Source organism: Lutra lutra, chromosome 3 (genome assembly GCF_902655055.1).
Source record: "Lutra lutra chromosome 3, mLutLut1.2, whole genome shotgun sequence".
Lineage (NCBI taxonomy): Eukaryota > Metazoa > Chordata > Mammalia > Carnivora > Mustelidae > Lutra > Lutra lutra.
The window spans coordinates 168821169-168838159 of NC_062280.1; the positions used below are offsets into that span (position 1 = coordinate 168821169).

Consider the following 16991-nt stretch of genomic DNA (forward strand, 5'->3'; position numbering starts at 1 on the left):
CTTACTTAAAAACAAGTCCTGGAAACCAGTCTCAGGTAACAAAGCCCAAATACAAGGGTGGGTCAGGCCAGGTGGAGACATCCAATCAGTTGGGGGGTAGGGCGAATACTGTCTCCCTAGTTACCAAGGAGTGTGGGCCCTGCCCTTTGGGCGCCTTTTGGGTGCCAATTCTGACCAAGGTGATAGGCTAGTTCAAATATCTACTAGGGTAAATTGTAATTCAATTGGTCACTTATGTGTGACCTAACATGACTGTGCAGCTTTCTCTGTGTGTTACAATTTCATTGGCCATCTGTGCATGGCCAGGCCCAACCCCATGGCCTTCGCCCTTAAAAGGTAGTCTGTGAAGCAGAGAGGGGTCGCCCTCTCTGTAAGAGGTGCAGCCCCGAACGTTCGGTCTGATTCTTGATGCTTGGCGTGAAATAAAGCTTTGCTTGACCTTCGCTTTGTATCAGTCTCACTCCTTTAATCACGGACCCATTACTGGGGGACCTAACATCTGCAATATATAAGGAGCAACAAAATAGGTTTAATGTCCACTTTTGGTAATAGGTATCCTATTTATTTTATCCTTCTGGATCACTTTTAGTGTAAAAACAAAACACGGGTTTAAGCAAAGTTCTGTGGTGGAGGGGAATGAGTTCAATGTAACGAATGTTGAGGAAGTCAGTGAAGGTTGTCGGTCTTACCTCTCTGTTTGCTAATTTGCCATCATTTTCCTTCTGATGTGCAAAACTAAGAAGTTCTGACATTATGCTGTCCCACAGCTGGGTCTCACCACTAGGTCAGCAGTTTGAAAACCACCAGCTGGTTTCTCCCTAGCCCTTCCAGTGACTCAATCAAGAAGTGTGAATCTAGCATTCTAGTTTCCTGCTTGCTTTTCTGGGGTCAACTATCAGCTCACCCTCCTGCACTGCTAACCCAACGTCAGGCCATGTCTCTGTGATGCCATCATCAATGTAAGCTGTAGTTTTCCCATGCTGCAGAACCGAGATCAAAGTCTCAAACCTCAATGAGGATCTGTGGGGTACAAAGGGCCTCACCCCAGCTAGCTTTGATACTGAAAACCACCTTTTAAAAGTCTTTCTTTCCACTCCCCCTTCAGCCTGGTTTAAGAATAAACTATTATTTAAAGGATTTAATCTACTTCTGCAAGTGAGTGTATGAAGAACCTAGAATGAAAAGCAACTTTATTCTTCTAATATTATTACTAAAAGGAGAGATCTAATATTATTACTAAAAGGAGAGCCAGTCATTATTTAGTTACGTTTTACTCTGTTTCCAAGTTTTTAAAAGGCTTATGAATAATTTCACACTGTTCCATAAATAAAAATGGGTTAATCATAAAGTCTGTTCTTTTTTGCTATAATTAAAAAATAAAGATTTCAGGGTGCCTGGGTGGCTCAGTGGATTAAAGCCTCTGCCTTTGGCTCAGGTCATGATCCCAGGGTCCTGGGATCAAGCCCCACATTGGGCTCTCTGCTCAGCAGGGAACCTGCTTCCTCCTCTCTCTGCCTGCCTCTCTGCCTACTTGTAATCTCTGTCAAATAAATAAATATTTTAAAAAATAAATAAATAAAGATTTCTTGTTCTTGAAAATAAAAGCACTACATGCTTAATGCCTTTACAGTTTTATTTCATTTGCCCTGTTATATATGTATTCAAAACCAATTCCAATTACTTATGCGTATGTTTGTTTCTAACTTCTTGTTTCTCATTTGTTAAAGGCACTAAGGGGATGAGTTATCTGCTTAGCTTTCATATGGATTTGTTATTTAGTAATACTACCTTGTAAAAGACCTCCAATGAAAATACTGAACTTTCATGTCTTCTTCTCTATTTCTAGAGGAAATAAGAGGCCATTTCAACGGTGTCTAATACGTGGCTACCAATTTCTTTCAGACACAAATAGTACTAAGTTCTTTATTTGACTTCAAGAGTATTAAATGCTTTGCTTTTTAGATACATCACTTTTTTTTAGATGGCCTATAAATTCTATCACGGGATCAGACCAATTAAAAGTTCAAATGCATGGGACGCCTGGGTGGCTCAGTTGGTTAAGCAGCTGCCTTCGGCTCAGGTCATGATCCCGGCGTCCTGGAATCGAGTCCCACATCGGGCTCCTTGCTTGGCAGGGAGCCTGCTTCTCCCTCTGCCTCTTCCTGCCACTCTGTCTGCCTGTGCTCGCTCTCGCTTCTCTCTCTATGACAAATAAATAAATAAAATCTTTAAAAAAAAAAAAAAGTTCAAATGCAGTAGGAGTAACTTGTTTCATTCTAGATACAACAACAACAAAAAATCACAGGACATGTTAAAAGGCTAAAAGTAAAGGAATGCACAAAGATAAATCAATCATATGCAAACAGAAGGCGCATATTCTTAGCATTACCATCAGGCAAAATTAAATTTCCAGTGAAATCTCATACTTGAGATGGGACAAAGAAAGCCAATTTATGATATTAAGGTAAAAATCCATAATGAAGATAATGTTCATAAGCATTTATGCACCAAACTTAGGTATTTTATGGCATTCAGGAATAAGCCTAAGAATCACAGAATGTGTAAGGACTTCACAGGATTACCTAGTTTAATTCTCTGGAAAAAATGTACACTATTAAATCCTATAGAAATAGTGTGTCTCAGATGCCTGAGTCTTCTCTTTTCATACTTTTCTTGGATACCAATGTCTGCATCTGTGGGGTTTTACTTTTTCTTTGTCTATCAGCAGCAACTTCCATTTTTTCCCCACACCTTTTAAACCAATTTTGGAGAATGCAAAAATGGTGTTTTCCACAAATCTCAAGGCTATTTAAACCAGACGAAGTCAACTGCCAACAGCTATTTTACAAAGAAAGGAAGTCATACCAAGCATCTAAACTTGGAGTGTAACTCTTCAGGACCCATGAAAACACTATGCTGCTCATCAATTCACAGCAATTGTCACAAAGATGGAAAAGAAAATGCTAGTGTATATTCTTTTTGCACAGAGAAGATAAGTCAGCATGTGTGGTTTTCCAATACTTTGTCTTATACAACTGCCAAGCCACATCAGTCATATACCCCTTAGACCTATAATATTTAATTAACTGTTTTGCTCTTTTCCATATGTCAGCTGCTTGGACCATCCCCTTTTATAGAGGAACTCTCATTTAATTTTTCTTCTAGCTTGCACTTCTGATGTCCCGCTCTTCAGTTAAGATGCTTACTGATAAAACAAGAATCTACAAGTTTTAAAAGATTCTAGGGAAGGCCTGCTGTCCTTCAATAACAGTGCCAAAAGGGAGAGTCTGATGGAGCCTCCGTGTGAGAGGAAGACATTCTCAGCCAGGCTGGTCTGTTACCTTAATCAGTAGAAAATACAGCATGTTCCCAGACCTTCTACTCTGACTCCCTGTTTCAAAAACTCATTCTACATGTATGAGGAAGAAAAAAAACCCTAAAACTACAAACAAAACAAAAGCTATAAATGAGGTTGCGAATAAGAAGGTTTTATGTAGTTTTCCTCTTAATGCAGGCTACACAGTAATGAGATTCAGGTACCTAGACAGCACTTGCCTGAAGTTAAGAGTAACGCACTCCCTCACTCAAAATACACTTACCAAGCACCTGGTACTCTAGAAACACTCCTGACCTTGTGGGATTTACAGTCTAGTGAACTAGAAAGCTATGTAAACAAGTAAGAGTGGGGATTAATAGGAACTGTTAGAGACCTAGGTACAATATGTGGCCAGAGCAGGGATAACAGAGCAACTAAAAAAATTCAATTCCTACCCCCCCCCCAAAGAAAAAGAAAAAAAAAAGTCATCCAAAAAGACTTCACTAGGATGTGTACAAATCCAAGGTAGAAAAGAAGAAGGGGATTCAAGTCACAGGAAAGCAAGAATGTGAAAAATAGGTGATGAAAACACAGCATTATCTCCTTGTTTCACAGCAGGGCAGACTCTGAGACCCATACGGCCACTTTCTCTGCCTGATGATCTAAACATGGAAGCCCCAGCTCTGGTCTCTCTGACACAGTGGACTCCTTGCTCTTTACAACCAAGAGCGATCTCAGAGTTTTGACCCCAGCCCCTCCCTTCAATCCTTGATCCCTTGCGAACCTCGCATGAACCACCTGAGGCTCTGGTAGTGAACGAGAGGAAAGCTACGCCACAGCGATCGTCACACCAGCCTCACTGTCTGGCCTAAGGACCAGCTGAGGAGATGGGATAGCCTGTGTGAGGACGCGGTCATGAAAGGGAGAGGCATCCCGGGGGGATGCCACACAATCTAGATTTGTCTCTTAACAAGAAGGCATAAAATGGTTCCTGGAAATTTTGTGAGAAATAAAGCTAGAGCAGGACGTGGAAAGTGGACAGATGACAGATTAAGCTAGTGGCAGGGAGACTAGTGAGGACACTAGCGTGGCAGTCTAAGTAGGGAAGATGAATGCCCAGAATCAGGTAGAGAGGGAAAGGAGGAGAAATGGATAAGGAAACTTTGTCTTTGTGTTAACAGGCTCTGGTGAACATGTGGATATGGAAGGTGAAGGAGAATGTGTTACAATATGAACACTGGGAAGCTGGGTAAATGGAGATGCCGAGATAAAACACGGAATACAGGATAAGTTTCAGAAAGGGATACAGAACGTGGAAAAATCAGCCTTATCGCGGACAGTGGATGAAGGAGGGAGGGAGTGAGGCATGAGCGGGCAGTGGGACAGCAGATTCTCCTGACCTTACTTTCTAACTACGTCTCACTTGGTTGGCACTTTCTAGTGCTGGGTCACTGGTTCTCTTGGGCTCTCTCCCCCTGCCTGTGCTCACTGCTCTATGACTTCAGCTGTCATTTACATAACAGCAACTCTCAAATTTCTATCTCGAATCCTGAATTGAAACTACGATACCAAGAACACCTGGACCTCAACATGTGGACTTTTCCTAGGTACAGCTAATTATCTAGTGTGAGAATGAAAGACAAATGGAATTCTCTGGAAGAAACTGTTAGTGATGTGAGTGCTATATTCCCCAGAGAAAACAGGCTGAGACCCAGAGGGCCATAGTCAGAAAGTGCCTTCAAATCAATTCACTCCCATTTCGTCATTATTCCTATACTTCAGTATTCCTTCCATGTGGTGAATATGGAAGGCCAAAATTGAGCAGAAATGATGGCACCAAAGAAATGAGAAGAAAGCTGCCTGGCTTGTTGTCTATGTGTGTGTTTCCTCAGGAGAAATGTTTGTAGGAGGATTATATGCCGAAGGAAATATTTTTCTTCAAAGTATGCCCACGGAGCTAAGGGTTGGTATTAAAAAGGTTAGGAGAGATAATACAAGTGGAAGAAGAAGTAAAAAATTTTGGGGAAAAATATTAAAATATGTTTAGTCACTCACAGGCACTTCTAAGTTTGCCTTAAATATTTCTTCAATTTCAACTGCTGTCATAAAGGGGCAGGTGGAGGGAGTGAGGGGAGGGTGCTAGAAAGAAGAACGGACTTTCAAACTCCAAAGAAAGAAAATGAAGGCTAAAATAAGACCATTAAAAAATAATTTTTAAAAAAATGAGAACAATGGCTAATGAAATAAGGAAAGAAAACAAAATCCCTCTCCGGTCTGCTGATGAAAGAATTTCCTCCTCTAAGATGTTATAATAATTCAGAGAATAAGAGATCAGTGGGTCCTCCCTATCATCTTACATGAGCAATGGAAAAAAATAACAGCTCTTCTCCTATTATTAGTCTTTTCCTACCTTTTAAAAATAGCCCTGATGACATGACTGAATTCCTTAAAGTCAAGAAAGTATCTAGGCTTAAAAATTACCAGGACAATTTGTTTTTCTTTTCTTACTACTGCTTTAAAGAGCAGGAACCTGTTTCTGGATGCCCTTTTCTTTTTCCACGGGTAGTAGTTCTGCGAGGCTCGGTGTCAGCCGGAGGCATGGGCAGGTGCGCACAGATGACAATCACGCCACTTACCAGAGACTCGCTGGCACACTGGAACACGTAACAGATATACTGGCCCAGCCCAGGCTCTGCTGACTCCCGACAGATGAAGCCAAAATGATCAACATGCTTTATACCCTGCAACAGGGAAGGAAGTACAGTGTTTACTGCAATAGGTCCTTCTAATCAGACTATGGAAATCGGCATCAGTCCTACTACACTTTCACGCTTCCATTAATTTCTCCTTCTCAGCCTGGTGACAGGGGGACATAATGTCATAGCAAACTTAGGCGGTGATCTTTTGACACATAAAATAAAGGGAAACAGCAACTCAGATTGTTTGTTTCCTGCACACCATGACTCTGGGCCGCAGGAAGAAAAATGTGATGGCATAATTCATTGTCTCTTGTAATAAAATGGCTACTGAGTGTTTGTAAGTAATGGGGCTCTCAATTTATCCATCTTGTTGGCCCGAGCAGTCTGATGGGTTATCATAAAGCCTGCTATTGTCTACATGAAGCTCAGAATCAGAATCAGAAAAACTACCACCAACGATGCTCTAATTAAATGGGATGTAACCAACTCCTTAAAATGCGCATTCAACATAGTAGAGTATCTGTCTTTACGGAGACATTTAAGGAGCCACAAACGTTAGAAAACTAATATATGAAAGAAACGACAGCAGGGTGCCTGGGTGGCTCAGTTGGTTGAGCGACTGCCTTCGGCTCAGGTCATGATTCCGGACTCCCAGGATTGAGTCCTCCATCGGGTTCCCAGCTCTTTGGGGAGTCTGCTTCTCCCTCTGACCTTCTCCTCTCTCATGCTCTCTCTCACTCATTCTCTCTCAAATAAATAAATAAAATCTCTTTTAAAATTTTTTTTTAATTTTCTAAAAAAAAAGAAACAACAGATGTCAATTATCCAAATTTACAAATCACCATACTTCCTGAACGCCAGCTAAAGACCCTCAGCTATACTTACTAAAAAATTCTGAATCATCTGTGAACTTCGGCCAGGCTGAATACATACATACCAATTAGTAGACGGTACCTTGTCATTTTAATAGTAAGCACAGAGCTTTAAAAAGCCAGGTAAACAAAAAAAATTAAAGTTGTCTTGGAATTACCTAAATCCCGGTGAAAAGACAATAAGCTTTGGAGTCAGACAGATTTGTGCTTCATTCTTAGTTCAACCCATCTACAAGGTATGAGCCATCGTGCTGGGTAACGATTTCTGAGGCTTCATTCTCATTAGAAAATAGTAGTAATGGCAACTATCTCAGCAATTTTTCAAATTTACAAAAGAATGATCTATTATCGTTACTGGCACATAACTTCGATAAGCAGTAACTACTATTCCCGTAATGTGCTCAGTCGATCCAATGGATATGAATAAAGGAAATCAGTTCTGACCAAAAGTAAAAAGTCAGTAAGGAGGAGCGAGGTTGCCATTCATGAGCTGAAAGTAAGCTCCATCTGGTACAACTCCTTAGTGACGATAAAATCTCTTTTACTAGCTGAGTACTAAATGGGAAAAATTTGTAGGACCTCATTAGGTCAGGGAGTCCTCAAGCAGTGGGAAAGTTTCCAGGAAAGAATAACCACTCCCTGATTCCTCATGCTGCCAGGGACACAGTCCTGTAGATTTTGCATAAAGAAATGTTTATTGGCGTGCATGTGTTAAAAAGCAGGCCTGTTGCTGGATGTGGTCATATGGTATCAGTTCAAATCTGTGGAAGAAGTAGTAAGAGCAGGCCAGTGAGCAGCAGAGGTTAACTTGACAATTACTCTGATCAAAGGCCTCCACACAAATGTTTAATTCTTTTTCTGAACCAGAAGGTTAGGATACAAAGCTTGTTTGTTTGTTTTTTTTATTTCAAGTTTTTATTTCAAGTTTATTTAGTTAACATATATGGTAAAAGTGGTTTCAGGAGTAGAATTCAGTGATTCACCACTTACATACAACACCCAGTGCTCATCACAAGTGCCCTCCTGAATCCCCATCCCCCATTTAGCCCATCCCCCCACCCATCCACCTTCCAGCAACCCTCAGTTTGTTCTCTATCATTAAGAGTCTCTTATGGTTTTCTTCCCTGTCCCTTTTCTTTTCACCCTTCCGCAATGTTCATCAGTTTTTTCCTTAAATTCCACGTATGAGTGAAATCAAACGGTATTTGTCTTTCTTGGATTAACTTATTCCACTTAGCCTAATACAATCTAGCTCTATCCATGTTATTGGAAATGGCAAGATTTCATTCTTTTTCATGGCTAAGATTCCTGTGTGTGTGTGTCTGTGTGTGTGTGTACATGTGTGAATACCACACCTTCTTTATTCATTCATCAGTTGATGGCATTTGGGTGCTTTCCATAGTTTGGCTATTGTAGATAATGCTGCTATAAACATTGGGATGCATGTGCCCCTCCAAATTAGTATCTTGTATCCGTTGGGTAAATACCTAGTAGTGCAATTGCTGGGTCATAGGGTAGTTCTATTTTTAACTTTTTGAGGAACCTCCATAGTGTTTTCCACAGTGGCTGCACCAGTTTACATTCCCACCAGCAAGGCAAGAGGTTTCTCCTTTCTCCACATCCTCACTTTAAAAAAAGAGGGAAAAAAGCAAAAATCATGTTTGAATTGCCAGTTTTATATATTTGGCTTGGTTGGTTCTTTCCTTCTTTTTCCCCCACTACTTTGTTTTTTCCCCTTTGGATGTTCAATGAGCATGGCTGTTTCCTCACTGGGAGGTTTAAGGAATGTGTGGGTGAGGGGCACAGCTTCTTAGGATGACTCTTTGCGGCCTGGGGGGCAGGAACTACACTGGTTTGCATATCACTTTCTCCTCTGTACTTGGCACAAGGTCCCACACATAGAAATGTTCATTCAACATTTATTGAACACCTAAGTACTAAGCTCTATCTTAACATTTTATTCTGATGCCCTACAGGATGAATGCCCTACAGAAACACCACAAAATCAGATGCCCGCCCTCACAAAGCTTATGACCTTGTGGGGACTCCCCAGCAAACAGGTAATTACAAGAAGACTCAATAACTACTTTTTCAGTTCAAGTGAATATAATTTTTCTACCCAACTTTTGGTCCCTTATATAGGAATTGAGAAAATTGTCATTTATCGTTCCTATAATCAGATGCTGTGCCTCTCTTAGTTATGACAGTAGAAAGTTTTTATCTTCATGACATAATTTTATGATACCATTAATAGAACAAATACTAAAATATCAGAAGGGAAAAGGCATTAGCTGAGGCTGAGGTGAACAATTACAAGAGGTAAAAAAAAGTTCATCATTTCTGAAAGGCAGAACATCTGAATATTATACCTAGGGCAACGCTAACTCTGAAATTTAAAAATAAATAGGCAGACTTCATTTTTCAACATCAAAATAAAGAAGAGGACTTTAGCAAGATTTAGGTCCCTAAAGGTGCCTTTAAGTCACTCACTAGGAAAGAAGTTAATCCTTCTCTATTCCAGAGATTTCCACAGAGGCATCCTTGCATTCTTAACCTTCCCATATTTAGATTTAGATATTCTCTCTACTCCCAACAACTTCAAAAATCCTTCTATCTTACAATATATTTAGGCGGCTCTAACTTTGGGATAGATATTCTAAATTCCTACTGTGGTACTTAGAGGACACTGGTTTATGCCTACTGTGACCTTGTAGACGTTGAGCTGTATCAATAATTTCAAAGCATTCAAATACACAGTTTGTGAATTAAAAATAAACCAAAGAACAAAAATATACCAACATTTTCTTTTCAAATTTTAGCATTTACATTAAAAGAAGTGGAAGGTGCTAGTTCTCCTTTTACTACCAATTATGGCAAAAAGAGCAAACATGACTCAGTGATACCCACAAGTCCCACTGCCCAAGACTGAGGAACACTAACTGTGAGGTATTTTCAAAAGAACTCACCACCACAAAAATTCCACCAGAGGAGAGAATGTGTTGAGGTGACGTTATGAGGAGAAAGAGTGATAAAAAAAAAGGACCAGCTATTACAATACTGAGGGACCTGGACAGGATTTTGTTACCAGCAGAGACACAAACAAAGCAGCACTCTTCTTTAAGACAAATCCACTCAAAAAATGAAAATGAAAAAAAAATTGTAAAATTTGAAGGAGTTTAAGTCTAGTTGTTTTGTGGCTAATTTAAAAACAAGATTAAGTCAGTTTCATCAAACATATGACGTACTTTAATACGTACCTGAGAACAAGAAGAGATATCTTTAAAATTCTTTTCAAGCACAACTGATTTAGTGTCTGGACTGATAAGGTTAATCTCAAACCGCCCAACCTTAAAATAAAAACATTCCAGTTAATTTCAACTCGCAAAGTAATATAGATTCAATTGCTATACATGTTCTTCAACATCCAATGTGCTTCCACATCCAAACCAACCAGTATTTCAACTCCAACTATCAGCAGCCTCAACACATTTCCTCCTTTTGTCTAAAAATCATGAAAATAAAGTTGATCTTAATTTATAAGATATAAGAAACCATTCTGTTCATTCAACACGATCATCTTTTTAAAAACATAATCCCTTTCTTCAAGATCTCTAAAAACACCAATTATTTAACCATAACTTATAATCACACTTCCTCCCAAAATTGTCAACAAAAACATAATATTTGCAGTTGAGCACATTAAACTTTTTAAAAATCCACAGCCAGGGAAATTAACATCAATCACTGTGGCAAGCTAAGAAAATGAATACATCTGAGAGCCTCAAAATGAGAGGCAGCTCAGTCAGTGTATCACCCAAGAAAAGCCTATGGATACTTTCACTACATGCCTAGAGTTATCAAAAGCAAAACAGGACAAAACAAAAGAACCCACAGACTTCTGATAAGCAAGTATTACACACCGGGACTGTTTATCAAGGTCCGCTGTGGAATTTCCTACTCAAGTCTCTCTACCACAGGACAAAAGGACGGTCCCTTTTTTTTTCCCCAAGAAAACTCAGACCTTACAAGCTGAGGACTTAAAGAAACTCTCGAGGGCATTGTTTTGACTTAAGTTCTTTAAGGCGGAACCTGACATTTTCTGTATCTTGTACAAACTCAAAAACTACTTTTTTAATTAAGATGCCTCTTTTAAACCTACAATATAGCTTGTACGCCATTATTTTAGCAACGGATCCTGTAAGTTGTCAAGCTCAGGGTGTTTCTTTAACTTTCTTCTTTTTGTGGAACAGCATCTGAAAATACACCTAGGAGTCTCTAGACTTTTCCTTTTCTAAAGAAAACTTTCTCTTTCTCCTCCATGCCTATCACACTTTCCCAGTTTATTCACGTGTTTAAATCCTCTGCAAGGCACAACATCTATTTAGACATCTAGACACAACAAACATCTATTTAAGAACCAACCTAAGGCGAATGCTGGTGATAGGGTAATTTATTTATTTATTTATTTGTTTGTTTGTTTTTTAAGATTTTATTTACTTATTTGACAGAGATCACAAGTAGGCAGAGAGGCAGGCAGAGAGAGAGAGGAGAAAGCAGGCTCCCCGCAGAGCAGAGAGCCCGATGCGGGCTTGATCCCAGGACCCTGGGATCATGACCTGAGCCGAAGGCAGAGGCTTTAACCCACTGAGCCACCCAGGCGCCCCAGAGTAATCTATTTAATTGTTCTTTCTCCATCTCTCCGTGCCCTGTTCCCCCACTTGCTAAAAATCCACATTCTGTGTCTGCCTCTGGGACCTTCCCTGCTTTCCTTTGCTCTTCTCTCCATCTGCCTTCCCTGCTCGCCTTAGCCCGGGTTGGGGGCGGGGGCGGAGAGGGTGCTGGACCCGTGCGGAGCGCGAGACGGGATGGGGAGGGGCCGGCGCCGGCTGCATCTAATTAGCAAACCCTGCGCGAGCGGAAACCAGCCCCGCCAGCGCCCCGCCTGGCAGCACCTGGAACAGCATCGTCCTGTTCTTCTCCGAATCCGAGGGCTGTACGTGACTCGGCGCGCTGGCATGTCTCCTTCGGGGCAGTGGTTTTTGGCTGTTCTCGTGAACTTTCCTTTGCAAGACTCCGGTGACGCTGCTGCACCGAGACCGGAACTCCTGCTGTTCATCAAAGCCAGAATCTTCCAAAATCCGCTCTGGGAAGCCAGCTCGAGAGCTGGGCAGCCCCGGCTGGCTGGCTGTGGCCGGTAAGGTTGGCAGGATGTCAGGGACACCATCCCCTTCCTCAGACAGGATGTCAGAGGCTGAGCAGGGGGCCGTGGCCTCGAAGACCCCCGGGTCATCACTCGCGTCCGCACCGCACTGCTCGCCCTGGATCTTCAGGCGCTGCTGCTCGTGCAAGCTGAACTTCTCCATGCAGTCGTCGATGAGGCTCGAAGGAGCCTTCTTGTGGGTCACCGTCACCTTCCCGCAGTACAGGACTTCGAACTTCTGAGAGTTGTAAAAGGCATCCTCATTGTCTTTGCTGGCTTTGGCATCCTCTTTCATGGCAGCTTTCGATAACTGCCTTATGCTGCTGATCACATCGGGAACCTGGAAAAGAATTGAAATTCCGCATTTCAGTTGAATGTTTAGAGATAATTTAGAGATAAATATTTAGAGATAAACTTGCTGCTATCACACAGGATGCATTCTCATCCTAAATGATAACATACAGAAAGTAAGAGTCAACCCTGTATAGGATAAAGGATAAACTTAAGTTACACTGTCAGACATAAATGACTTAAAGGTAAGATAGAAATTTAATATAAGTATTATACTTCCCCATTTTAAATGCATTGGTTTCCCGAAAACAAAACTGTGAGGCTAAATAGGCCACTGCCAACCTTTAATAAGTCATAATACATCCTTTCAGTACTTTGAAGAGTTGTTATAAGGGGTCAGAGGTCTTTTAAAAAATTAAGATTAAAAAAATTATATGCTAACACATATCAACCAGGACTGAAAAAAACAAATAAATGCAAAAAAATAAATAAAAGTTATGATAAGTGTCAGCTAAAAGGAACTGAAGCTTCAACAACAAGGATACAATAAATTTTCTGGATAAAGAGAATAAGATCCAGACTCTCCTCATCTGCATTAGCCTTCAGAAAAAATGCAAATGAAAACCACAGTAAGATACCATTATACACCTATTAGAATGGCTAACACCAAGAAGACAAAGGCCTACTGGGATATGGAGCAACTGGAACTTCCGTACATGATATATGCAGAGATATGAAATGGCAAAACCACTTTAGAAAATCTTTTGGGAGTTTCTCAGGAGGTGAGCATAGACCTATCTCATGACCCAGCAATTCCACCCCTAGAGATTTGCTAACAGCCCTGAAAACATATGTCCACACAAAAGCTAGTCCACAAATATTCCCAGAAGCCTGAGTCACAATACTCAAAACAACCAACCCAAATGTTCAACAACATGTGAATACTCACTAACCATCAGGGAAATGCAGATCAAAACCACAATGAGATATATCATCTTACCAAATAGTTATCATCAAAAAACACCAGAAGTAAGTACTGGCAAAGATGTGGAGAAAAGGGAATCCCCATGTTGTGTTAGTGGGAACGCAAACTGGTGCACTTAGTATGGGAAAGAGTATGGCATTAACTCAAAATATTAAAAAGAGAACTATGATATGATCCAGCAATTCCACTTCTGGGTACATATCCAAAGGAAACAAAATTACTATCTCAAAAAAGGTATCTGTTCCGGCCTATTCACTGCAATATTGTTAACAATAGCCAAGACATGGAAACAACCTCAGTGTCCCTCCACAATGAGCAGATAAAAAATATACAGAGATACATAAGTGTACAATGCAATATTATTTAGTCATAAAAAAGCAAACCTGCTTTTTTGCAACAACATGAATAGACCTCAAGAGCATCATGCTAATTGAAATAAGTCAGAGAAAGGCCAATACTGCGTAGCCTCAGTTATATGTGGAATTTTTAAAAACTGAACTCATAGATCGAGAAAACAGATCAGTGGTTGCCAGGGGCAAAGGAGGTGAGGGGGCTTCTGGAAATGGTCAAAAGGTACAAACTTCTAGTTATAAGTTAAGTTCTGGAGACTTCATATACAGCATGGTGGCTTTAATTAATAATAATACATTGTTATTAGTTGCTAAGCAAGTAGAATTAAATTAATTGAAAGTTGCTAAGCAAGTAGATCTTAAAAGCTCTCATCACAAGAAAAATACCTGTAACTATGTGAGGTGAGTGATGTTAAACTGATTTTGTCAATCATTTCCCAATATGCACATGTATCAAATCATATTGTACACCTTGACCTAATACAACCTTGAATGTCAATTCTATCTCAATAAAACTGAAGGAAAGAGCAGACAGACAAAACATGGTACATTCATACAATAGAATACAAATAATCATTTCTTACTTGGTTTACTACATGAACCTTTTAACTGGTGTTCCTTGCCTCCTTCAATCTACTCTCAAAAGCCAGAAGGAGCCTTTTTAAACTGAATTAGAATCCTTCTTAAATGTCATGTTACTTACCTCTAAATCCTCCAAGCTGCCCATTTCATTAAGAATAAAAGATCCTTACAATATCATAAGGACCCATGCCATTGGCATTTGACATGTGTATATTAAATAAGCACCATGGCCCCATGTCTTCTATACGACCTCTAGTCAACCTCGATTTTCATCTTGTCATCCTAACTCCACTTCCTATGACTTTACTCCTAAACTCCCTCTCACTCTGTTGCAGCTACACTGGCCTCCCAGCTCTTCCTGGAACATGCCCCTACTCTCCTCCCTCAAGGGCTCTGAGCTCCACACTCCTCTCCCAGTTCACTGCATGGCTCTCTCCCTCATCTCATTCAATCCATGTTCTAAGGCCACCTTGTAAGGCAGCAAGCACTCCCCATCCCAAAACACACACATTGCCAACATGCCCTGGGTTTTTTTCCCTACTTCATAACTCTCTACCAGCACTTACCTCTTTTAACATCTTGTATAATTTATTTGCCAGAAAGTAGACCCTAGGAGGGCAGGGATTTCTGTCTTTTGTGTTTTGTTTTCATTTTTTCCTTGTATCCCAGGACCTAGCATGATTCCTGGTACAAAATACATGCTTACGTTGGCCAAAGGAAAAAAAAAAAATTGGGGTTGGGGGTAATTCTTATCTTTGGAAAAAAGATTATATTCAGGATTGTTTTACATTTAGGCATATATGGTATATCTTCAAATCTTCTAGCATCAATTCTGAAGTGGGAACTTCTCTTTCTCATAATTATTTGAGATATACTGCCGGAACACTCACAGTTCAAAATCATAAGAATTTCAGCTTGCTGGTCAAGTACTTCATATGAAAGAATAAAGTCCAAATGCTGTAGTTTCAATGACTACCCTGAACACCTGACCTGTCTCGGGAAAGAAGTCAGATGGTTTTTACTAACCCGTGACCAGCAAACTTAGCCCTCTGTCACTTATTTATTTATTTAGCCTTAGTATCTGACAAGGGCCAAAGCTAAGGAGGGTGAGCTACATATGCAACCCTGTAAAAAGCAAAATGATTCTGGGGCTCTTGGGTAGCTCAGCTGGTTAAACGTCTGCCTTCAGCTCTGGTTCTGATACCAGGGTCCTGAGATCAAGCCCTGTGTTTGGCTCTCTGTTCAGCAGGGAGTCCACTTCTCCCTCTCTCTCTGCCCGCCGCAACACCTGCTTGTTCTTCTCTCTCTCTCTCTCTCTCTGTCAAATAAATAAACAAAATCTTAAAAAAAAAAAAAAAGGCAAATGATTCTAGTGGCTGTTAGGCAAAACCCTAAGAGAGATGAATGCCTTCCCCTCACTAACCATATTTCATGAAATACTTTTCCATCTAATTTTGCAAGCCAAGTGTTCCTAAATTTCCAAAGTGTCTCTGTAGACTGAAGAAGCATTATCTGTAGGATATTTTTTTGAACCTGCAGAATTTTGCTCTTGTTATAAATATGCAAACTATTATTAGAGTTATATTCTATCATGGAGACTACAAAGTTAATTCAACCTTCCGTGTGTCAGTTCCTCTCTATTCCACATTTGTATGCTTTCCCTACCATTACATTGAGAGCTCTCCTACATGAGGAACTGATTAGGAATTGAATTTCTAGAGTCTTACTGACACCTCCCGTGACCAGAGGCAAAGACTTATTAGTACCTCAGTGTAATTCAGTTACTGACCCAGTTTACATAAGCAAAGCTTATCATCTTGCCTTAGCTGGGTTGGTCATTTCATCTTCCAATAATCTGAGCTGTTAATTGCATCGTGACACCCTCCGTCAGGTCACGACTGTCAACAGCTTTCAGAGACCTGGGATGCAGAGGGGTTCCACCTGCAGAACTGCAAACTCCAGCTCTGTTTCTGAGTCTCATTGAAAGTACACATAAACCATTATACAGCCCCTGCCCCCACACCCAGAGCCCACACCAGGAAAGAGACACTGATAAAATAAGGTCAGTAAAATATCCACAGTGGGGAAATGAGTTATTAGAGAAACATGAGAACCTATGAGGCATTTCATTTGAGGGGCCAATCAGAAGCAGCACAAGAAAAACAAAACTTGGTCCAGTACTTGCACATACATGTGATATTTTGGGAAAACGGCACTGTCCCCTAGGACAGTGTTAACTGACACATTTATATATATTTATTTATATATATTAAATATATATTAAATATATATATATTTCTATGTTTTTTAATCAATTTGAGTCTTTATATGTACTGCATCTTTCAACATATCTTTTCTCTCCCTCTACTATTAGACTATAAACTCTTTAAAAAAAAAAAAGATTTTATCGGGGCGCCTGGGTGGCTCAGTGGGTTGAGCCTCTGCCTTCGGCTCGGGTTGTGATCTGGGACCGAGCCCTGCGTCGGGCTCTCCACTCTGCGGGGAGCTTCCTTCCCCACCTCTCCTCTCAGCCTGCCTCTCTGCCTATTTGTGACCTCTGTCTGTCAAATAAATAAATAAAATCTTAAAAAAAAAAGATTTTATCTATTTATTTATTTGACAGAGAAAAAGAGAGAGAGAGCACAAGAGAGCAAGCAGGAGGAGCGACAGGCAGAGGGAGAGGCAGATGCTCTGCT

At 40.5% G+C, this 16991-nt stretch overlaps 1 protein-coding gene across 2 annotated transcripts in view; it reads right to left on the minus strand.

Annotated features, from left to right (window-relative positions):
- Nucleotides 1–16991, minus strand: part of TBC1D4 (TBC1 domain family member 4) — a 190669-nt gene that overhangs the window by 57827 nt on the left and 115851 nt on the right. For both annotated transcript variants that reach the window (XM_047720136.1, XM_047720137.1), the window contains exons 2-4: nucleotides 11840–12427; nucleotides 10145–10234; nucleotides 5953–6057 (exon numbers count right to left, since the gene is read on the minus strand). In XM_047720136.1, coding sequence (XP_047576092.1) covers nucleotides 5953–6057; nucleotides 10145–10234; nucleotides 11840–12427 — 783 coding nt within the window. The remainder of the gene's footprint in view (nucleotides 1–5952; nucleotides 6058–10144; nucleotides 10235–11839; nucleotides 12428–16991) is intronic.